This window comes from Medicago sativa, chromosome 5, assembly GCF_051527215.1.
Source record: "Medicago sativa cultivar Bolivia chromosome 5, Bolivia_mono, whole genome shotgun sequence".
Taxonomy (NCBI): Eukaryota; Viridiplantae; Streptophyta; class Magnoliopsida; order Fabales; family Fabaceae; genus Medicago; species Medicago sativa.
This window is the reverse complement of record NC_140753.1, coordinates 56,737,939-56,763,095: the sequence shown is the minus strand read 5'-3', so window position 1 is coordinate 56,763,095 and position 25,157 is coordinate 56,737,939. Positions and strand designations below refer to the sequence as shown.

Genomic DNA, 25,157 nt, shown 5'->3' with positions numbered 1-25,157 from the left:
ATATGTACATCAGGTGGCATAATGTGTTGTTATGACAATATCTTCATGATGTTATTGACAGTCTGTGAAGCCCAGATACGAGATACGATACAGATACGATACTGGACCGATACGTCGATACAGGAAAATTTTAAAAATCAAGATATGATACGGCTGAGATATGTTAATAAAAAATTTATATAATTAAATGTACAATATAATTATAATCATTTTTTTAATATGCAAATATATTAACAAACAAAAGAAACCAGTCATAGGCTTGTAGCACATCAACATAAATATAAATAATTTTGACGATTAAGAGAGTGATGATTAGTCAATTACATACACAATATATCCCAAAAAGAGCACCATAAGTGTTATATTATACCCAAAAGGAACATTGTTAGTGCTATACTATATTGATCCAAAAAAGAAGCACTATACTTAAGAGTTAAGTTATTTTAGTTAACATTAATTGGGAATTATTGGGGCAGGTATAAGTGCAGGATAATTATCAGATACTTTCCTGATACGTATCGGGAAGTATCGGATAATTATTTTTTTAAAAAATAAAATTTAATCTTCGGATACTCTTCTGATACGTATCGGGAAGTATCGGGCAGGTATCGGTGCAGGATACGCAGGGGATACGATACGTCATCCATTTTGAAGTATCGAGGCTTCACAGTTGACAGTTAATGACAAGATATTAGTCTCCTAAGATATTGCTATCATAAACATATTTTCTTAGTTTTTTTTTTTTAGTGCTATTCACTTATTTTCATCATATGTACCGTCCACTTCTTTTTTTTTGCTTGAGCACATAACAAAAATTGATCAAATGAATTATAATAGTTTAGTATTTGGTACAAAAATGTGATAAATTCTGAACAATTGGCATCCAAACTCACAACATAAAAGGTGGAATATGCATGTTGATAACAATAATACATTTTTTAATTGTCAAAGCAGAAAATCTTGATTGAAAATCATGCACCAAAAGTGGAGATTTTTTAAGCAACTAAAGTACTTCATAATTTCTTTTGACCCAGCCTCGACAATTATTCAGATACAGGACATATCCTCCACGATGCACACTACCGAACTGTAAAGGTTAATCATCGATGCCGGCTCAGGACCGTTCCTAGAGTTTTTTACGGGCCTTAGGCATAATATGAGAAAGAGGCCCCTTATATAATACGTTATTAATTTTTTTAGTTCATTGTTGTGATTTTATTAGCTCTTCATTTTGTATTTTTTTCCCCACTTTTCACTACAAATAATTTATTTTAGCCAACATTTGAAAATAAATCAAATACTTTATAGACACCAAAACAAATTAAAATACTGTAGAAGAGAACAATAGCACATGCAAAATGATCATGAATACGTCTCACATCGGTTTCATGATCATGAATGCGTCTCGCATGATCTTGCAATATTAAATTCAATTTTGCAATCCTTTCAATCAATTCAAGAAATTTGACATTACAATATTGATATAATTTATTTTTTTGGAACCTTAGAAAGACAAAATTAAGATTAATTTCGTAGGCTCATTTTCAACTAAAATATAATTTGTTTTGTTATGAAAATTATCCCAATTTCTTGGATAATAAATATCACCAATATTTTTAATATTAGTGAGACACATTATTAGGAACAACGAGCCCGTAAAAATATCGTCAATTTCTTCGATAATAAATTTTTTTGGCACATTATTAAGAAAAATCAAATTTTTTATAGAGTTGGTGTATATAGCAATTGTGTGATAAATGAGGGTATATATAGCAAATCTCGTCAAAAGGGCCTAAAATACACACAGACTTGAGCCCAGCCATTCACAATGTCAATATTTCGGCTTTTTAGTGAACTTAGCTATATAAACCCTCAAAAACCAATTATCTCCCTCTCCATAATTTTTTTAGGGCACCTTAACGGCATGGGCCCTAGGCCGTCGCACCCCCGACCAATGCCTAGGGCCGGCCCTGTGTCGGCTGCATTAACAAAAGAGATTCCCACCCATTAAAAGACAAGATTCCAAACACTACCGAAGAAGTCACATCGAAAAAGTATATGATTAATTGTTTCTTCCTTCCCACACCCTTCCGAACACAAAAGTGAACCGGAAGGCACCACACCACAATGAATAAGATTATCCTTTGTTGGGATCCTTTTATTGAAAAGTTTCCAAACAATTAACGACGTTTTCAAAGGTGCTGCTTTATTTCAAGTTATGTTTGAAGGAATATCAAAGCTAGGTTTTTCAACTCTAGTATGAATCTGATAAACATCTTTTACTAAATAACCATCATTAAAGTTTTGATACCGGACCCATTTATGTGCCACGTTGTCCTACAAAAAATGTTATCAAACATATAATTACATTGTTCCAATTGACCCACCCCTTCTTTAAACCAACTCCCCTCTTCATTTGTCACCCCCTCACCAATCGCACACAACTACTTCCACCACACTTACGCCTTGCTTCGCCCTCTCCTAATACGACTCTCTTCAATCCCATATTTCACCGCATGAACTTTGAACCACAACCCTCCCCGATCTAACATACAGTCTCTAACACCTCTTCTCCTACAATGTAAAATTGAACTCCCCAAAACATATAATGATGATGATGATGATATAACATGTTTCCACCTTTTTTTTTTAAAACTCGATATCCAGTTTGAAGACATCTTTCCACTCTTTTATAGTTAGTCAGTGAGCATGCTAACCATTCCACTATCCAATCCAAGTATTAACCCGTGTGTTTTGTTGCTGCACTGAAACACACTTGTTAGAGTTGTTTATATTTAAGAACAAAAAATATTGATGTTTTTATGCTAATAAGTAATGGTGGGAGTGGGACTACCAAAAAATTCTTCAGGCAAATACTGTTTAGTAAAAACTATTTCCTTTATAAATTCCACAACGTTAACGCGTCATCTTTTGAAAAATGTACAAATTATCATTTACATAGAAAGTCTTGGACAGTCAAATATACATTTTATTTAGGGACACGCACAAAAGCAAAAAGGTAGAAGGAATAATTAAATAATGTGTATTTTTAAAAATAATTAAATGATTTTACTTTTTTGTGTGTGTCTAAATAAATGTATTTAGTGTTGCGACCATCCAAGTATTTCGCTATCATTTCTATACTTGTTCACTGATTACAAGGAATAAATGTAAAAAACATCTCATGACATCCTTAACAATTGCTGATGACTACTCATCAAAACTATATTTTTAGTCGTATTTGTGTCAATTTGATAATTTTTAGAGAGAAAAAGTCTGTTGTACATGGTAAATTTAGTTCAGAACAAGTTTTTTAAGGTATAAGTAAAAAGATGGAAGTATTTCAAAGATTGAAGCATCGTGCCACGTTGGGATAGGTTCGTGGCACGTTGTAAGAGCGTGGGACAAAGGTTTCAACACTGGAAATTTAGTGGCACGAAGGTTTATGGATCGTGCCACGTTCAGAAGTTTTGTCTGCTGCCACGTAGGATTAGTGAAGATAATCGTGCCACGACTATCTCGAAATGTAGCACGATGTTGGACTTTTCTGCAACCCTAAAATTCTTTCTATATAAAGCCAGGTGCGGCCAAGGATTAGGGGTTTGATCTTGATTGCGATTTTGAGCATAGGAAGCACCAGAAGACCGAAGAATAAGCACTAAATCTCATATCAACTCATAGTTGGTCCAGATTTATGTATGTTTATTTTTATCTATGTTTATGATTGTTTAGTCATGAGTAGCTAAACTCTTAGGTTGATTAAGCCAAGATGAATCTATTGTATATGTGAATCCATGTAGCTTTTGACTCTATTGTTATCAATATAATTCAGTCTTTATTCATAATTACTCTTGCTTAATGCTTTTCTGAATATCGTGTGTATGACTATTAACACTAGCTTATATCGATTGCTTGAATTGAACTTAGGTTTCAATTGACTACTAACCCTAGCTATTGAACCTGACATAGTAATTGTGATTAATTCAACATATGAAACTAGAGATAGGAAGTTGAGAGTTAAGACTTAGGGTTAACGAACTAGACCATCACTTCCAAAGTTATTAAATCGGTTTAAGAGATTAAAATGTTATAGCCTAGGAAAGGGCTTTGAGTCAAGAGATTGATCAAAGCTAATTAGTTAATCCGTCGTAAAGGATGAAATTACATTGAGAACTTAGAGAATTTAGCTACCACAAAGACCAATAGAGGATTCAAAAAATTAATCATATGTTTTCCACATAATCTTCCAACCAGTTTATTTACTTTCAATTTATTATTTTTTATGCAACAAATCTACTGCCTCGGACACTAAAAAAATCTACACATCCTTATTAATAACAATTATGCTTAGTAGAAATTAACAACAGTCCTCATGGATACAATCTTTATTTACAACTTCGATAGTTTTTGGTACACTTGCCAAATATCTATCAATTGCCAAAAGTGAAGTTTCAAATATCAAATTCCCCCAACTTTTGAATTAAGAATTCCAACAGGTAGACCATAGCATACCAAAGATCCCCCTGACATGATAGGATGAATGAAACTGCTACGCGCCTTGACCAGAATTGCCCCGATTCTCCTTCTGTCAGTCTGACTCGAAAGTTGTAAGTCTTTCAGTATTTCCTCAAACAAAGTCTCAGCAAACAGACACATCTCCGATTCTAACATCATCCATAAATTTGCAACGACGAACGGAGAACCAGCTCTGAGATATGACAGAGAAGTACCAACAGGGGCATAACAACCTTGCAATGTTAAACAGCCACTAGCGCATCCCATCAAAAATGCAGCAGAACATTTCTCTAGGTTCTTTATCATATCGTCGGGAATATACTTCGTTCCTGTAAAACAAATTCCATTACCCTTATAAATATACAACTCATGTATCCAATACACACCAAGAGAAAGATATACATGACATATGACAAACATACTGTGTTATATAATTTCTTGAACTTTACCTGATCCATGCCCAAAATAAAGATAAGTGTCATTGCTTTCCAATGCGGCAGCCAATTCCTCGACATTGGGGTAAGAATTTGTCTTTCCCTATAAAGTAAAAAAAATAATGAAAAATGAAGGCATAAATATTTACTATACATCTTAATGGTTATTCTCTTCTATTTTTGTCAAATTTAAACATAAATAATACCTTAAGTTGTTTTTCTTCAAAATAGTCTTTAAATGTTCTTTCATATCTATTAAGAGTACCATCAGGATTCAATAGAAAATAACCACAAAGAGGATCTATCGATGGAAAAGGTGTTAAATTGCTTTCCACTTGTTTCTTCTTGTTGTTGCATTTATCAAGAAGAATAAACATGGAGCTAACGGAAGGCATGCGATAAACCTCTTTATCCCTGAGTGCAGATAATGTTTCCAAAGGGATCATCTGCCACAACAATATAGTTTGTCATTTAAGTTAGATACATAAGCTAAAACCATTGCATAATAACACTGGATAAATGTTCTTTTAGGTTATAAAATTTCAACATCATTATAACACTACATAATAAGCAAATCAGAAACAATTCACTTACTTGTACTTCAGAATCCAACACAAGTGTTATAGGATCTAATGCCTCTTTAAGAAGTAAACATTTCGATGAAGCAAACCAAGATTTTTCAATTTCCCTGAAAAGACATACCAATTGTACAAGGAAATAAAACAATCAGTATCTTTAAATTTAAAATTATTCCTATCTACCATATAATGTTGCAATTGTAAATGATACTATTTTAATTTTGTTTTTAATAAAAAATGTTAGTAGTAGTCGTTAGATTAATATATACTTCTTTGTCTGGGTTTGAATCTAAAACCATCAACTCTTTATCTCTTAATTCAAACCAATCGAACTACCCATCTCTTAGTCCTATTATCTGAAATTAAGTTAGGGGACAAAACAATGGGTCACCCAAACCGCTTGCAAACAATGGGTCACCCAAACCGCTTGCAAACAGAACGCAGTCCAAAAGGACTTATCATGCCACACCAACACTGCAGTAAACCCCCAACTACCAGAGGCTTACCTCAAAGCTAAACACCTTGCCACCCAATCACCGAGACACAGAAGAAAAACCCATTAACAAGCCAAACAAACGTGGACCTTTCACCATCCTATCTAAGAAACACCTCCAAGACAAAGCGTTTACCTTGTCAACAGCTTCAATTGAACATAACATCTTCCCAAAAATTCCACAATACCCAAGCTGCAACATGCCATATCAAAATAAATCCTATATGGATACAAGCAAAAAGAGGTCACCCGAAATAACAATCACTAGATCTAACCAACAGAACAGCTGGTGCCAAACCTCCATAGCATGATCACAGTGAAGCAAATTATGAGGAGTCGATTCCGAATTCCCCTCATACAAATGACACTGAATATCTTGATCTACTAAAACAACTCCTCTACTAATGACATTATCACGAGTCGGTATCCTGTAACAAAGTGATTTCCAAGAAAAAGTCACCACCTTAGACGGTGCCTAGCTCCTCCAAATATTCTCAAACACCGAAGCTTGCAAGGGAGACAGGGTCATTTATCCCCCTTGCTTACCATCAAGCAAACAATAAGCCGGCCTCCCTAAAAACTTCCTATTAGTGCTATATAACCACATCCATTAATCCTCGTCACTCCCTTGCACCATGGGATCTAACAAGTGGCTCCTAAAATTAAACACCCACCTCCGCCTATCACCATCATGCACCCAAACATCTGCTACCATCACACTCTTTTGAGTGGATACCAAAAAAAGCCTCGGGAGCTGTTTGCTCAAAGGAACATTCCTACAACACCTATCTTGCTAGAACCTAGTACTCAAACCACTTCCCACTTTACGATCCACACCATGCACAAACCAATTTGGATTCTCAGGATCAAACCCACCCAATGTCACCATATCTTTTCAACATGACAAGCAATATCTAGAGAGAGGCACTCGTTCTATGTTCGGTTCCACCACTACTCCTGCTCCATATTTAGCACAATAACATCCTTCAAGAGTGCTTTTCAAAAAAAAATAAAAAATCCTTCAAGTGTGTATTCTCACTATCTAACAAATTTCCACCTCACTTTGATAGGAGAGTAAGATTAGTAAAAGCAAGCCCATTACTCCCAAACCTCCTTCCTTCTTTTGATGACACACTGCTTCCACCCCACCCAATGGTTTTTCCTCCTCCCTCCAAGACCCCCCCAAAGAAAAATACTATTGATTCTCAGAACGTCCTTTTAAAACCGTCAACATAGGCTCGCAAGTAGACAACCTCCTTGGATTTTCCCCCATTGGGAACCGTAGATAACAGAAAGGGACCAAACCCATCCTAAAATTCAGAAAATCTGCCCCTAACTTCAAGAAAGGATCACTAACATTAACACCCCTTAGACAACTCTTCAATTAATTCACTTTTAATCCCAAAGCCAGTTCAAAAGCCCTTAGAATAGCTTTCAAAACCCAAAGATTTTATGTAGTCGCCTCTCTAATACAAAACGTGTCATCCACATATTACAAATGAGAGACAACCGAGCTCCCATCCCTGAGACTTAAACCAGAAAAACATCGGCAAACACATAACTTTCCTCATAAGAGCTCCAAATCCCTCTGCCACCAACTCCTCTGTAGGACAACAATTCACCAACACCGACAAGTTCCCGATGCATAAACATGTCTGCATCCAACTCCTCCATAAGTTTGGGAAACCAAACCTCCCTAACATATGACCTAGGAACCCCTAGTCCACCAAATCACATGCCTTCTTAAAGTCAACCTTTAGGATCCTGACGTCTTTCCCCCTTCTTCTAGCATCATTAATTACCTCATTAACCATCACCACTCCATCCACCAACTGACACCCCTTCAGGAAAGCTGACTGTTTGCCAAACACAATACTACTCCTTTCTTGACTTCCTCGGGGAAGTTAGTGAAGAAGGAGTGTAACGTTTGTGATTCTTAATAGCGAGAGCCCCACTTTCCAAACTTTGCCTTCTCTCTCTCTCTCTCTCTCTCTCTCTCTCTCTCTCTCTCCCCTTTCTCTCTCTCATGATTTTTCCTTTGTCTAAATTAAGGATTAAATAGTTTAGTTATTAAGTTAATGATATTTTAAAGTCTTAACAATAAAATTTCATCAGAAAAAGTCACCTAGGGACATGTGGCATGAACTTTTGTAAAAAGTAGGGAATAAAATTGGTAACGGAAAAATTAAAGGGACCATGTTTGAAGAAATATTTTAGAGAGACTAAAAATTAAAGTTGTTAGATAATGTAACATTTAATACAAGTTGTTAAACCATGGAGAAAGGATGCAAAATGGTATAAAGGTTGCGCACCTCAAAAATGTTCCAAGACGTTTGTCAAACCTTGCTACCCGTTTCATCACTAACACCTTGTCTGGATTTGAAGATAAAGTTTCCCGCAGCATATAAGCATACTGTTGTGAAATTGTTTTGAATACTGGGGCAATGTCATCCACAACCGCATTACCCCATGGGGACACCCACTCTTTTGTAGTTTTCCTATAATTAGAAGATGTGTCTGAACAAGAAAGTCATAAAATGTTAGAAATTACCCTATCAAACATCATAAAGCTTAATACTTATAATGCTTATATCTTGCATATAAATTATGTACCTTCTAAAATAGGTTTTAGTGGAATTAACTCCACAACAGGTTCCATTTTAACACTTCTTTGGGATATCAGCATCCATGCTTTAACACTAGTCGGGTGAGAGACAAATTTCTCCAATAAACCGGTATATTCACGTCCAAGAAAACTTATACACAAAATTGTTGTGGACGGAAGACCAGCCAAAAACATGGTTGCATGTGTGTCAAGACCTTCAATGGTCTCGGGAAGCCTGCAACAAGAAGCAACACAGATGATGAGAGGATTTCTTTAGGCAATACATGATTTATTTTTTCTTTATAATCCAATAAGAATGACCATTAATTACCTTAGTAAATTCAATGTGCTTTCTTTGATGTAAGGAAATACACCGAAATTTGGACCCTGCAATTGAACTTATGTTATTATCGTTCAATGGGATGTGTGTGTCATAAACTACAAAAGCAACATAAAACATCAAAAAAGAAGCATTCAATATTACAGTGTATTTGAGAGGTAAGACACATATGTGATGTGGAAACGTAATTAATGACATGACATAGTCTAGGTTGAGTCTTATTTAATTATCATTTCATAAAAATATAAAGTAATCTATATAACAAGCAATCAAATTTGATGCAAAACACTATCTACATGGATTCTCACTTAATAACTCATTTTTATTCATTAATTCAATTGCCACATGAGTATTTCACTTGTCATGGCATCAAAAGCAGTCTAAAAAAATGCATATGTGAGGAAAATGTTAGACATTTCATAAATTGGGAAAGCAAAATCGTGAATTTAAAAATAGAGGGAGAAAATTGAAAATAAAGCAAAATAAAGGGACCAAAATAGCATTTAAGTATGTAATTTTATCTATAAGAAAATCATGAATTTATTATTTCAATATATACTCATTTGATATGTTTTGAATGCCGGGTTAGTTAAATAACTTAGTTTGTAATGTTCTATGATTCAATTTTAAAGATCTTTGGTGATTTTTTTAATTAAGTTACAATTTTATTTTGTTATTTATTAGTATATCATATAAATAAACAGTCAATTTAGTCTCTAAACTATCACTTTCTCACCAATTTGATCCCTAGATTATTAAAACTAACTAAAAGGTCCCTAAACTATAGTTTCGCACATCAATTTGGTCCCTCGGTTAATTGGTTCAGTGACCAAATTGATGGATGAAAGTATAGTCAAAGGACCTTTTAATTAAATTTAGTAGTGTAGGGACCAAATTGGTGAAAAAGTGATAGTTTGGAACTAAATTGATTGTTTATTCTATAATATATAGTTAAAGTACGAGTAAACGGTACATGTCCTTGGGTACCTAAAGATTACATGTACAATTATTTTTTACAAATGACAGGTATGAGGGTCGATATTGTAGCATCCTGCCCAGAACCCATTGCCATCTTACATGTCCAAGAGGCCATGCCCCCTGGTGCAAATATTTTGCGGATGTGCCTTATATCTACTAGATAAATGTGAAAGTTAGAAGCATAAAGAAAATCCTTGGAAGCACGTGACATTTTCTTAGGTAGAAATAAAACTTGCAGTAGAAATCTGGGATTATACCTTGAATGCGTCTGAGAGAAATTGAGAAGAAATGTGTCTTCCTATAGATGCTTGATGAAAGTAAAAAGCCCAAAATTCCTTACTTAAACCTTCACTGAAAGACAAGCACGAATATTGTTCATTCATGGAGGAAATTTGATATATCACAGCAAGTAGTTTGGAAACCTGTTGCAGTACCATTAGCACGTTAAGGTCGTAAACTGCTAGATTAACAAAATAACAATAGTGAAGGAAGATATTAAAAAGCTAAGAGTCAGAATTAAGCAACTTTACATGCATGTGCATTCCATAAATCCGGGTAAGTCAGCAAGTTAATTACAAACAATAACTTAAGTATATTGCAAAAAAATATATCAAATTCTGATGTTCTTAAATTTTGAATTTCTATATCTTTGTGACGGTATACATTCCGTCACAACCCATATGTCGGTTTCTATGTTGTCAAATTCTACTTAATTTTGATTATCAACATAAATGAGGATACCTAGTAGGATCTTGCATTTATGAAATGTGGATTTCAGCTACCACAATAGTCTATAGAGAGTTCTATAAGTCCAAGATATACATTCTTCAGGTTTATATTTGTTTCATGCTTTGAGCTTTTCCATGACAAGTATTCACAAATATAAAAACATTATGAATAATTAGGACAAATTTAACTTGTAATAATCTATCTTCCGGAGCATATGAGGATTCTTTCGCCATTTGAGGCGTTAATTTACCCACTAAAATATCCCCCATTTCTACCCAAGATCCCAGAATCACAATTCTATTTTTGTCTAAATTTCGGAGTAAATGGGCTTCTAGATGTGGAATTTTATTTATGATTCTTTCAGGACCATGGCTTGTCACATGAGTCTGAATTTCATATTTACGTATATGAAAAGAAGTATGAATATCTTCATAGACTAGACGTTCACTAATGATTACAACATATTCAGAATTGTAATACAGTTTTTATTCCTTGTTTTATTTCCTTAACCATGTGATAGTTTGTCTTAATATTTGAGGTGTAATCACTCTTTGTAAATCAATCCAATTAAGAGAATTTTCTCAAATATTGTATCACGGGCTTCTAGTCTTGGAGTTTTGCTTTCGCGTAAAAGAAAGTCCTAGCTGCCTTATTTTTCCCTCCTTCATTTGCTGTCTTCAGTGTAGCCCTTTTTGCACGCATTTTGTACCTTTGCTCTCACTATGCACTTCATTTGACCACCGCTTGTGGCCAATCCTATTTCCACTGCCCACATTATCAATACAGCATCCCAATTTCCGGCCAATCCCATAAATTTATTGCCATCAAACCATGGGCACACCACCACATGCGGCCATGCCAGCATCGATTCACCATTTTTTTTGTCCCAGACTACACGCCGGTGCATCCCCTTTTGTGTTCCAAGGGTCCTTTCTTCCAAAAACAACATGTTTCTAACAATTTCTTAGCCATTTTTCGGCATAACTGTTTCGCTGGTTTGGTTTTTTTTTTCTTGTACATTTATTTGTAGCGAGTTACCAGGTCTGAAGAAAGTCCACTTTTGTCTTTGGTCTAAAGAAAGTCAACCATAACTGTAAGTTCATATTTGCTGCCAAAGAAATTGGTAGTACCTTTAACAGATTATTATATATATGAAGAATGAAAACCAGATTTTCAATATCAAGCAAGGTAGCCTTTCAGTCGTAGAACACTATGGCATGTTGAATGGTTTGTGGATCGAGTTAGATCAGTATCAGAATTTAACTATGACATGCACTTGTAACTCTACCACTCTGGCCAAGTTCATCGAAAGAGCAATATACTTTAAGTTCCTTTCTAGACTCAACTCTGAGGTCATGTTATTAGACTTCAAATTTTAGGGAAGGAAACACTTCCTACTCTCTCTGAGGTGCTCCACACTATGAGGAACTATAATGTTGCAGGGAGTAATTCCGTCGAGGGCCCAACCTTGACCATCGGTAAAGGTCGTACAATTCATCATCTTCTATTTGCGGGAAGTCTGGTCATGCAAGGGAGACACGCTTTAGACTTTATGTGAAGGAAATTATTCTTGAGAAAATATATGGATTATTGGCTCCACAAAAAACAAATGACTGTAGCTAACAGATCCCGTATTTCCGTTACTAATTGTGGTAAAATTAAACTTCAACTTTCCATTCACTTGAAAAATGTGCTCCATATTCCACAATTATTCAATAATATATTTTCTACTCAAAAACTCACCGAAGACTTAAACTGTGCAATTACAATTTTCCATTTCCACTATTTTTTTTGGATCTTGCCATGGGAAGAAGTATGGTTGGAGTGTCTATTAGTACTTTACAACTAACAATCCCGTGAATATTTGCCTCATTACTTTCAAAATTTTATGACCTATAATGACATTCTTCACCAGACATCATGTTCTTATACTCATACACCTCAACAAAATGGGGTAGTCGAACACAAAAATCCGCATCTCATTGAAACCACTCAGATCCTCCTTCTCCATGGTAATTTTCCATCCTGCTTTTGGGGGGATGTTATATTAATGCCATGTTATCTTATAAATATCCAGCCCTCTTCTTCCCTTGCCGACAATGTCCCTCATTCGATCCTTTTTTCCTATACTCGTCTTCACCCACTTCCTCACATCTTCGGGTCCACATGTTTTGTTCATAATCGCTCTCTTAATCTTGACAAACTGTCAGCCAATCACTAAAGTGTGTCTTTCATGACTATCACCGATCCCAAAAGAGTTGTTGTTATTTTCCTACACTACAATGATACATTATATAGGCCGGTGTTACCTTTTTCGAGTGTTTGTTTAATATTTTTAGTCAACACATGTAGCCCCTGAACCTCTTCAGGCACTTGTTTATGTTCTTTATGTTATTATTCCTCTTGAACCTTGAGAGTCTCCTGCCATAGACCCCTACTGTCGACCCACCACTTCTGACATATCATCGTCGCCAACCATCCTCTATTCTGCATGTTCCTCTCATTGAGGCCATTACACACTCTCCTCTGATGCCACCTACACTAAGGATTCAACCTTGCAACCTTCGTCCGATATTCACGTTTATTATCTCGACTTATTATCTCCATTCTCTTTTGCATTACACGTGTTTGTCTTATGTCTTTTGTTATATTCCTAAACCTTAAGGTGAATCATTATCCCACCCTGAGTGGAGGCAATCAATGATTGACAAGATGTGTGCTCTCCAAAGAAGTTGTACTTGAGAACTGACTCATTTACCTCCTAGGAAGTCTGAGTGGAGGCAAGCAATTATTAGACCTCATTGCTTTTGGCTTTGTATAGTGAAGGTTGGTCCCAATGCTATGATTGCTAAATTTAAAGCTCGCTCGATGGCCAAGGGATATATGGTGTTTTTTTGGTTGGATTATAGCAATGCTGTCACATGTAGCTAAAATGACATATGTTAGACTTGTCTCTGTTGCATCCATCCGACATTGGCCTCTCCATCAACTTGACATTAAAAATGTCTTTTTACAAGGTGATCTTCAAGTGAAATCTCGACTAGTGTGAGGACAAAGGGTGGAGATATTGGTGATTTTTCCATAACAATAGAACTACACCAAGGTTCAACACTAAGCCCTTATCTTTTTACATTAGTTTTAGATCTACTAACTGAACATATCCAAGATCTATCACTGAGATGTATGTTTTTTTTTTTTTATAAATGAGAGGCTGCAGACTTCGAGACAAGCCTTAGAAACCTATGGCTTCCGCTGAGCATAATCAAGACACAATATATGGAATGCAATTTTAGGAGACGGGTCTTGCAATTTCACAGTGAAACAGATCTATTGAATGTCAGTCAGGTGATACACTTATGAATTCAAATGTCAAACTTATACCTAATTAAGGGGAACCTCTATTAGATTCAAAAACAAAAAGGAGATTGGTTGGGAAATGAAACTATCTCACAATTGTGAACACGGGAAAATGATAAAGCATACTTTTGTGGAATTACCACATGCATGACAATAAAACATATTTGACAATATGGTTGTCTTTGAAATTTACTTTCGGTGCACTATTGTCAAACAAGTTGGTTGGTTGTTGTTCTAAAGTCCATGGTGTGCCTTAAATGTAAGTTGTTGAGGCAATGGATTTTTCTCCTATAAATAGCTTGCTCGTGAGCCATTGTATTTATCCCAAATCAGTAACAACACAACAATAAGTAAACCTTGTTTAGAGTAGTGAGAGGAAAAATATAGAGAGGTATAATAGTTTCTCCTATGAGGTTTCTCCTAGTTTGTGTTAGTTAGTATTCTCCTATTTATAAGAGAGAGTGGTAATCATACTCTCCTTGTATTTAGAGAGAGGTCCTGTAATTTCTTCCACTTAGTGAAAGTTCTCTACTCTTGCCCTGTGGTTTTTCCCCTTATTTTTTGAGGGGTTTCCACGTAAATATTGCGTGTTCAGTTCCTCTTTTCTCGTCTCTTATTTTAGCTGCGTGATAACATTTGACATAAAGCTCTATATAAACCCTGCTTTAGATAGCGCTTTATACAAAAAAGGTGCTATATTACCTTTACCGACGCCATTTACAAGAGCGCTTTAATCCCTGCTTTAGATAGCGCTTTATACAAAAAAAGCGCTATATTACCTTTACCAGCGCCATTTACAGTAGCACTTCAAAAGCACTATCTAAAGCAAAAAAAAAAAAGCGCTATATAAGCCCATTTTTGTAGTAGTGTCACCAGAAATATCTATGGGAGGAGCAAAATATTTTGTGTCATTCATTGATGACTATTCTAGAAGATTATGGTTGTACCCAATCAAGAAGAAGTCAGATGTGTTTCCAGTATTCAAAGCACAAATAGAGCTTGACACTGGGAAGAAGATTAAGTGCTTTAGGACAGATAATGGAGGAGAATATGTAGATGGCGAGTTTCCAGCATTTTGAAAACAAGAGGGTATAGTAAGGCAATTCACTGTTGCACATACACCTCAGCTGAATGGTGTGGCAGAGCGGATGAATAGAACTCTCCTAGAAAGAACAAATGCTATGCTGACAATGATCTAAACAACGATTGATTTGAACAAGTGCTATTTAAACAACGCTTGATTTAAACAAGTGCTATTTAAGTTCTATGCTAAATGGTGTGGCAGAGCGGATGAATAGAACAAGTGCTATTTAAACAACAATTGATTTGAAGACACCGATGGATATGTGGAAAGGAAAGCCAGCAGATTATTCTTTTCTACATATGTTTGGTTGTCCTGTGTACATGATGTACAACTCCCAAGAAAGAGCGAAGTTGGACCCAAAGTCCAAAAAATGTATCTTCTTGGGTTATGCTGACAATGTTAAGGGGTATCGCCTGTGGGATCCCACTTCCCGCAAGGTTGTTGTTAGCAGGGATGTAGTCTCTGCAGACAATGAACTGCAAAGTGAGCAGAAAAATGACAGCACTTCTAAAGAGACTGCTATTGTGCAGGTGGAAGAAAAATCCAATGAAAGAGATTTTTCTAAAGCGGAATCAGTGCACGAAGAACAAGAACTAGATGAGGTCTATAATGCTATTCGTAGATCAACACATCAGATGTAGAAACCAACTTGGCAATCAGACTATGTTATGACGAGCCACAATGCATATTGTCTTCTAACTGAAGAAGGCGAACCTTCAACTTTTCAAGAGGAGTTGAATGGTTCAGATGCTTCTCAATGGATGACAGCAATGCATGAAGAAATGGAGGCCTTACATAGGAACAAGACATGGGAACTTGTTGAACTTCCAAAGGGTCGAAAAGCCATTGGAAAAAAATGGGTATACAAGATCAAACGTGATGGCACTGATCAAGTGGAACGATATCGTGCAAGACTGGTGGTAAAAGGATATGCTCAGAAAGAAGGTATTGACTTCAATGAGATATTTTCTCGGTTGTCAGACTTACTACAATTAGAGTAGTGTTAGCGATGTGTGCTGCATTGGATTTACATCTTAAACAACTAGATGTAAAGACTGCTTTTCTTCATGGAGAACATGAAGAAGAAATTTATATGCTCCAACCGGAAGGATTTAAGGAACAAGGAAAAGAAAACTTGGTTTGCAGGTTGACCAAATCTCTGTACGGTCTAAAGCAGGCGCCAATATGTTGGTACAAGAGATTTGATTCTTTCATAATTAGCCTTGATTATGATAGGCTGATTTCAGACCATTGTACATACTACAAAAGGTTTGATGGTAATGATTTTATCATTTTGCTATTGTATGTGGATGACATGTTGGTGGTAGGCCCCAACAAAGATCGAGTCCAGGAATTGAAGGCACAGTTGGCTAGGGAGTTCGATATGAAACACTTGGGCCCAACAAACAAGATTTTAGGGATGCAAATTCACCGAGACAGAAAAGACAGGAAGATTTGGCTTTCTCAAAAGAATTATCTAAGGAAGGTTTTGTGCCGCTTCAACATGCAAGACTGTAAGCCAATCTCTATCCCACTTCATGTGAATTTTAAATTATCCTCAGGTATGAGTCCTAGCGATGAAGCGGAGAGGATGGAAATGTCTTGAGTACCGTATGCATCGGCGGTGGGAAGCCTTATGTATGCCATGATATGTACAAGACCGGACATTGCACAAGCGGTGGGAGTGGTTAGTCGGTTTATGGCGGGTCCGGTTAAAGAGCATTGGAATGTTGTTAAGAGAATCATGAGGTACATTAAAGGAACCTCAGGTGTTGCAGTATTTTTCGGAGGATCAAAGTTAACTGTCAGGTGTTATGTTGAATCAGATTTTGCAGGTGATCTTGATAAAAGAAAATCTACTACTGGTTATGTGTTCACGCTTGTTGGAGGAGTAGTAATTTGGTTATCCAAGTTACAAACTATTGTAGCTCTGTCAATGACTGAAGCTGAGTGCATGGCATCTACCCAAGCATGCAAGGAAGCTATTTGGATGCAAAGATTAATGGAGTAACTCGGGTACAAGCAGGAGCAAATTACTGTGTATTGTGAAAGTCAGAGTGCCTTAAACATTGCAAGGAATCCAGATTTTCATTCAAGGACGAAGCACATTGGCATTCAATATCATTTTGTTCGAGAAGTAGTGGAGGAGGGGAGTGTGGATATGCAAAAGATTCACACCAATGATAACCTAGCAGATGTAATGACAAAGTCGATCAATGCTGACAAGTTTGTATGGTGTCGATCCTCATACGGTCTACTGGAAACGTAGCAACTGAAGTTGGCAAGGTAGAGAGATTTTGAATGCTTACAAAAGAGACATTAAGTGGGAGATTGTGAACACGGGAAAATGATAAAGCACACTTTTGTGGAATTACCACATGCATGACAGTAAAACATGTTTGACAATATGACTTTGTCTTTGAAATTTACTTTCGGTGCACTATTGTCAAACAAGTTGGTTGGTTGCTGTTCTAAAGTCCATGGTGCCTTAAATGTAAGTTGTTGAGGCAATGGATTTTGCTCCTATAAATAGCTTGCTCGTGAGCCATTGTATTTATCCCAAATCAATAACAACACAACAATAAGTAAAGCTTGTTTAGAGTAGTGAGAGGAAAAATACATAGAGGAAAAATAGTTTCTCCTGTGAGGTTTCTCCTAGTTTGTGTTAGTTAGTATTCTCCTATATTTATAAGAGAGAGTGGTAATTGTACTCTCCTTGTATTTAGAGAGAGATCTTGTAATTTCTTCCACTTAGTGAAAGTTCTCTACTCTTGCCCCGTGGTTTTTTCCCCTTATTTGTTGAGGAGTTTCCACGTAAATATTGTGTTCAGTTCCTCTTTTCTCGTCTCTTATTTTAGATGCGTGATAATATTTTGTTACTCTGGTACCTAACAACAATCACTTGTCCTGATATTTCGTTTGCAGGCAGTGTATTATTCCATTTCATACATTCTCCTTCCCAAGAACACATGGATGTTGAAATTCATATTATGAAATGCATCAGACATGCTCCATATTATGAAATGCATCAGACATGCTCCAGGGAAACACCTAATTCATGAAGATAGCATACTCAAACATATTCACCACAAGACTTCCCATTGAGCGGGATCAAGATCTTACACGCATGTTGGGATGAAAGATATCTATTCACTAGCTAGAGGAAGTCTTGAGTAATCTAAAATCATAAGGAAATATTTTAATTTGATTTGATTTGTACATTTTCCATTCCTTTTTAATTTTCTTTATTAGGTGATGGACTGTCTATATATTTGAGGTGTAATCACTCTTCGTAAATCAATCCAATTAAGACATTTTTTTTCAAATAACAAGTAACAACTACGGTAATCATAATAATGAAATCGTCACCAAACTAAGCAAAAACTATCTTATAATAGGATAAAGAAATTGACCTCTTGGAAAACTATAGGAATATCTTGGGATCGTAGAAATGCATGAATCAGCCAAGAAGTTATTTCTTTAAGCTCGATTGAAGCTTGATTGCTGAAAATTTTACTGCAGCAAAACCAAAATGTACAAAATATAAGAAAGTTAAATAAAAGATGTTATGTTTCAAATCGAGCAATGCACTAAAACTTCATAAATATAGCCCATAAGGAGATAGACCTGTAGGAGTACAAATAAAGACATTACAATTTATTAAGCATTTTCATTAGTGGATTCTAAATCGTCATTGATTTTATGGAATGTTTTGTTTCTTTTCTTATTTCAGAATATCTCCATAAACTATGCTTTCTGCTTCATTATTACAATCAATACACTCCTTGTTTAGAAGACAATTATTGGAAAGACCCAAATAATTTCAGAAAGCCCGTCATAAAGTATCTTATACATTATCATTTAAATATTACCTCGCAGAATCGGAGCGGTAGTTCTTCATAAAATACCAGCAAACGTCAAGAACAATCTGTGCACGCTCAAATGCAAATATGTCATTTGGTGTCCCCATTTCAACCAAATGACTAAAGTGACGTGGTTGAATGCATGAAAATGTGTACTTAAATTCATTTTTGGAAACCAAAATGGATATTCTTCTTAGAAGACTTTTTTGCACTTCATTAGTTTCGTTCAAATTTGCAAAGTATTTCCCTGTAAATAAACAATCACATTAGGAAAAGAAAAAAAAACCAAATTACTGCATGTCAAAACTAAACCAAAGCTCACACATTAAAAAGGAGGGATAACTTCTCAATCATATCATATAGTATAATGCAAGTTATATGCCAGCTCGTGTACACTTTCACATTTAAAAAAGTATGCAGTTACATGAACAGAATTTTCTTAGCAAGCTAATCATCATCAAATATAATTCGAATGTTATGGTTTGCGCTTGGAAATTACTACCGTGTAAAATCAATCACTTCACATTGATTTTTGCTACTCAAGCTTACATTTACAAAGAATTACAACCATAAACACAATAATAGTGTAGGAGAAATAGGAATATGATTTGATTCTGCTTGATTTTATTTTAATTGATCACTCAATATTATTTTAAATAATGGTACAACCTCTATTGTATTTTCTTTCTCTATATAAACATTATAACATTGTAGTAATAAAGTGTAATAGTATTATTCCATCAATGACTCCCTTCGTTCTTTCTCATAATGCACAACAATGCGTGTAAGCAAGCCGCTATGGGCACTGCCACCAACGTTGTTACTAACGACAGACTAGACGTGACCAGCAACGGTCTTGGCGATGGACTATTAGTTTCCAGAAGCAACAGAAATGACCTTAGCAGTGGCTAGCAGAAGCCCTAGAAGTGGACAAAGTGTGACCGGCAGTGGCTGAGGCAACACCGCAACAATGACCCATGCATTTTTTTTTCTTTCAGTTGCGGTGGTTTGTCCTGATTTTTTGGCCACAAGGGACTAGTCAGTAAGGGAGAATACAGGTTTCTTACAAAGGATATGCATATCCTGCAGTAACGGATCGTCCAAGTTTCAAAAGTTTGAAGTTTGATAACTCCTTAATTAATATATGGCTGGTTAACACTATAAAAGCAACAAATGTGAAGCCCTTTAAGTGCTTGCCTTTTATACGGATTTCTTTCTTTGCACATCTTGTGGTACTGTAGGCTTGGGCATCCCCACTTTGATGCTTTTAAAACTTTTACAACTTTGTAATATTTCAATACCTAATAAGAGTACCATAGATTTTTGTACTGCATGTTGTTTAGGCAAGGCACGTAGTTTTCCATCTTCACCTTCTAACACTGAATATTCTAACCCACCAGACCTTATCTTTTGTGAGTTGTTGGGGCCTGCCCCCATTGAATCCTCTTGTGGATACTGTCATGTCCTAACTTGTGTAGAGTGCTGGGTACACTTGGTTTCTCACATGAGTGTTATAAACTAACTTGTTTGTAGAAAGAATACACTTCTACCAATAAGAAATACTGAAATGCACCCATCCTATTTCAGAGCAAATATAAATTTCCCAACGGACTGATTTACATAGACTAAAACACGCATAGCTTGTGGCATTGTATGAATAGATTTTTTTTAACATAGAAATTAAGTGGCAATTGTCAAGAAGGAGTGAATGCTTCTGCAGATAAAACTCGAATAATATGAATCTGGCCAAATTATACAATAACCTATCTTCAGATTGAGTGATAAATACTTCAAAAATATTACAGAACCTGTACATGCTACATGTTTTTATCTTTGTATCAATATACTTTTCACAACCACAAGCATTGCCATCCAGAAAAAGTAAAATTACTCCCAAAATGATCTTCTAAGCCTAAGACTCTAAGACCACTTACAAATTAAATCTAGGAATAACAATCTATTTAGAGGGATGGAATGATGTATTATCGAGAATTGCTATATGTGCTGTATAGAGACATGTCCCAACTTTGAAGTAAATAACAAAAATAGATAGCCAATAATTAACAGAAGGACTGTATCCCAATATTACTCTCAGGCGAACATTTCCAAGAGTAAAATTAATTCTTCTTATGCACATTTTACTCAAAAGCAACTCAATAACTCTGTATCAAGATTGAAGTTAGAACTTTGACATGAATTCTTTCTCTGGACTATTCTAAAATGACTCTATTTCGATCTATGTTGTTGCTAATAATACTTCCAATTTAACATCTAGCTTTGGAATCACTTCTTATTGAACTTACAATTCATATACAGTATTATTGAAATGGGGAAAATGATTTGCATTGAAATCACATCCCTCGTAGCTTAAAGTTCTTATTTAGACCTCCTTGGGCTTATTGAACTTTTGAATTTGGACCCCTAAGCTAAGGGAAAGTTACAAGAGTCCATACAGTCTATTTTTTTACAAAGAGTATCTTTATATTGTATAAACATTGTGTACCGATTTGCAAAGTCATATTAAACCCCTAACTATACCTTTAGCTGACATTTCGGTTTAATAGTTTAATAGTTTTATCACTATGCCCCTTTTCATCTTAATCCAACCTTGAAATGAAGCAAATCTGAGTTCTACCGGTTAGATTGATTTATCCCCTTGATTCCACATTCGTTTTCAACTTAGGAACTATCAATGAAGGGTTTGTAAAATTTTCTACAACAAATTTGAGATTTGACCCTTTAAGCCACACATTTCATTCTTAAAGTCTCAGTTTCGGTTCTAGAGATCAAACCAGAGATCTGATTGTTTTTAATTGGTCTACTTTCTTTCTTACAATTAGATTTTGTAAAATTAAGACCACAAGTACAAACCTCATGTCAATATAATTTTTCATTTAAGAGTTATGCCTATTTGAAGTTAGACTTAGAATAGTACTTCGGTATCTTTAACTTAGAGGCTCAGTTCGAATTATAATGAAAATACAGCTATGAAACTTGGTTTACCACATCATATCAGTGTATATATGTTGTGAGGAAGCTTATAAATCAATCCTGACTTCTTTTGCCCAACTCAGTATTGTAAAGCCACTATTTAAACATTATGTTATGTTAAACCCTGCTTTCAAGGCCATTTCTCCAAGTCTTTACTTCTTTCCAATTATTACTAGTTCTCCATGTATCAAAGTAGGTAACAACTTGTTTCGATATACTGTAAAAAACCAGTAGTTATTCAAAGCCATGGAATAGCAAAACATTGCTTCATTTGATACCTTAAACCAATGCCTATGTGAAGTTAACACCATTTTAATATATAAACTTTGTTTTTGCATAAAAAAAAAAAAACACATTTAAACCCTAGGTGACATAAGCAAGAGTCTACATCTAATCTCTCTAGCAACTTATGGATTTTCAAGCTAAACACTAAAATACATTTATATTGACCTATCACCGTGTCATTTCGGTTTGACCTAACTGATGAACTATCTATGTTTTGTGTGCTAACTCTTAGTCACATCCTTAGGTAACCCAAAATCATGCCTATTTACACAAACAACAATTAATTACACTTCCCTTTATACTGCCTAATCACTTAGCCTAAACCTTCAAATACACCCCTAAACCATAATTAGGAACCAAACATTGCTAATAGAATCAGAACCTGCTCTGATACCATGAAAAATATGTAAACTCTGTAAATTGTGTGTCTAATGAGATCACACGCCTTGCATTTATAGTTGTTTTACAATAAATGTATTGAGTACTTAATAAGTAAGCACTAGTATAGGAAGTTGTATACTCTAGGAGTAATAACAATCAATTTAGGAAGTTGTACAATTAAAGGAATATCTAAAGATTCTTAATTTGAACAAAGGCAAAGAACATGAGTCCAAGCATCAAGTAACATGTTTGGGCAGTAACTGGTAATCTAGACATTAGCAGAAAATTTGTTAGCTTGTAGATACTTGGACAACATCTTTCTAAAGATTACAACAACAATAACAACAAACAAGCCTCATCCAACTAAGTAGAATCGGCTAAATGGATCAAACATTGCCATAATTTTCTATCAAATACCATATTTCTCTCAAACTCGTAAGGACAAATACAGAAATTTACTTCCAATTTAAGCAGCCAAAGACTAGTAGCTATGTTCCATATCAATATTACAATAAGGCAAGCATTCAAGCCATAATCATGTAACTTCAATTTGTTTTCACTTAGACAAGAACAACCGAATTAAATGCTTGAAAGATAAAATACCTTGGCATGTACTCATGTCAAGTTTATGTCCCAAAATATAAAAAACAACTGTATGATTGAGGGAAACAGAGCTCATACCTGATTGAGAAAGTAGTTTCATTGACAATTTTCTTCTAACAAATTCCCACTTAAGACTGATCAAATCTGTAAACGACCCCGATTTCACAACTTCTGCCGGAAGACAGTGCCAACACCCCATTTTGGAGAATTCACATTCAGTTAAGCACGTAGAATATGTTGTGCAGCCTATCTGCTCTAAAACCTTATTCTTTTCTAAGCTCTTGCTCGCATCTGGCTTGCTTGGATGTGGTTTCTGCGAAGCTTGAAGATTAGAATGAGTCTTCCTTGTCTTCCTTGATTCACTCTCATGAATATTGAGGGGTCCTGTTTCCCTTTCTCTTTTAGTGTTCCTTTGTTGTCTTTCATCCTTCTTATTTTCTAGCCCTGCGCTCGTTGACTTCATTTTATATTCAATTGCTTCAGTGCATGAACATTCTACATGTTTTATCTTTGCATTAATACGACCGCTAATGGAGTTATCCCATTCTGAATCCATCAATTTCTCCATTGCTGATTCGTACAAATTTCTTTCACGCTTTCGTAAAGCAATCCCTTCACAAGCGTCAGGTTTCATTTGGCGCAAATCTCCAACGTGCTCAATCACAGTAGCATGCAGAAGTAATATGCATTTTTTGCATCCAAATTCCCTTTTAGAGTTTAAAAGGTCTAGAGCAAGATTAAGTTCCACTTCAGCTAACTGTAATTTTCGTTGCTGAGCATACAACTTTCCTAGAAAAATCAAACAAGTGGAAAATCAATTTTCTATAAATCGAAGAATGAAAACTTATCAATTTGAGGAACGCTGTAAAAGTATACCTAACAAGGAAGAGAAAGAAACGACAAACAAAGGCAAGCTAACAGAAGAAGCTATTTCTTTTCCCAATTTGAGATGGGCTACAGCCTCAGCGCCATCTCCTATCATTTCATATATCTTTCCAACCTGCATGTACATATTAAATTGAAATGTAGAGAATCACATAAATCTTCCTAATAAATTCAAATTTCATGTGGGAGAAGGATGAACAAAGAGAAATCAAACCTGTAGGATGCTCTCAAGATAACCCTGCAAAATTTTCCAAGGAGAGATATATGCGTTATCGAAGTCTCTCAATGAAGAACTCGACGGCAATACATCTCCAGCTACCGAAATGATCATTTTCCAGAGATTAGTTGTGAAATCAGTTATTTCACTCTGTCCATCATTAAATTTACTGTTGAAGAGCTGGGAATGTAATCTATGAGCTTCTTTTGCGTATGCAAGAGCCTATATGTATATAAAAAGGACAAAGGAGAAAACATGAGTCCAAGAAGATCTAAAACAAAAGATTATTTCAACGGTCTCACAACCCGGAGTTAAAATCCTCTCCATTTATAAAAATAAGTTGATAATGCTGTTTAAAAAAGGATATAGAAAGGTTGTGGGTCTTGCCATTGAATGAGTTCTATCATCATTAATTTTTTTTACTTTTTATACGTCTAAATCTCTCCAAATGAAATAAATAGAGAAAGACATAAATAGAGAGATCTTAACTCCACAATAAGTGTCAATTTCAACATTTATGATGTATCCATCATTATCATAAATAAATAAGGAGTAGAAGATGATGACTTGGGAGTGATGCAAATAATACTTCCTTTATCGTACTTATAAGTCATTTTACAAAAGAATTTATTCTAATTAATAAGTTGTTTTACGATATCACAAATGCGCATTTTTTTATCATACATGTTACTAATTTATTACTCTCTCTTCATCCAATTCTATTAATTTATTTTTTCTATACCAATCAATTATCATAATTTTGCCATCAATTCATAATTTATTTTTGTCATACAAGAATTAACTATATTTCTTGATTTG

At 35.3% G+C, this 25,157-nt stretch overlaps 1 protein-coding gene across 1 annotated transcript; it reads right to left on the bottom strand.

The window, feature by feature from the left end:
* Positions 1-4,309: 4,309 nt before the first annotated feature.
* Positions 4,310-24,640, bottom strand: LOC146923333 (separase-like). Its single transcript, XM_085710883.1, has 13 exons — positions 24,336-24,640; positions 24,113-24,236; positions 23,315-24,025; positions 18,986-19,223; positions 18,527-18,629; positions 10,201-10,365; positions 8,957-9,012; positions 8,634-8,860; positions 8,333-8,537; positions 5,544-5,637; positions 5,156-5,395; positions 4,965-5,052; positions 4,310-4,844 (listed from the first exon to the last, which is right to left on the bottom strand). The coding sequence occupies exons 1-13, from the start codon at positions 24,450-24,452 to the stop codon at positions 4,459-4,461; spliced, it is 2,754 nt and encodes a 917-aa protein (XP_085567009.1). The 5' UTR covers positions 24,453-24,640; the 3' UTR covers positions 4,310-4,458.
* Between the last annotated feature and the right edge of the window lie 517 nt (positions 24,641-25,157).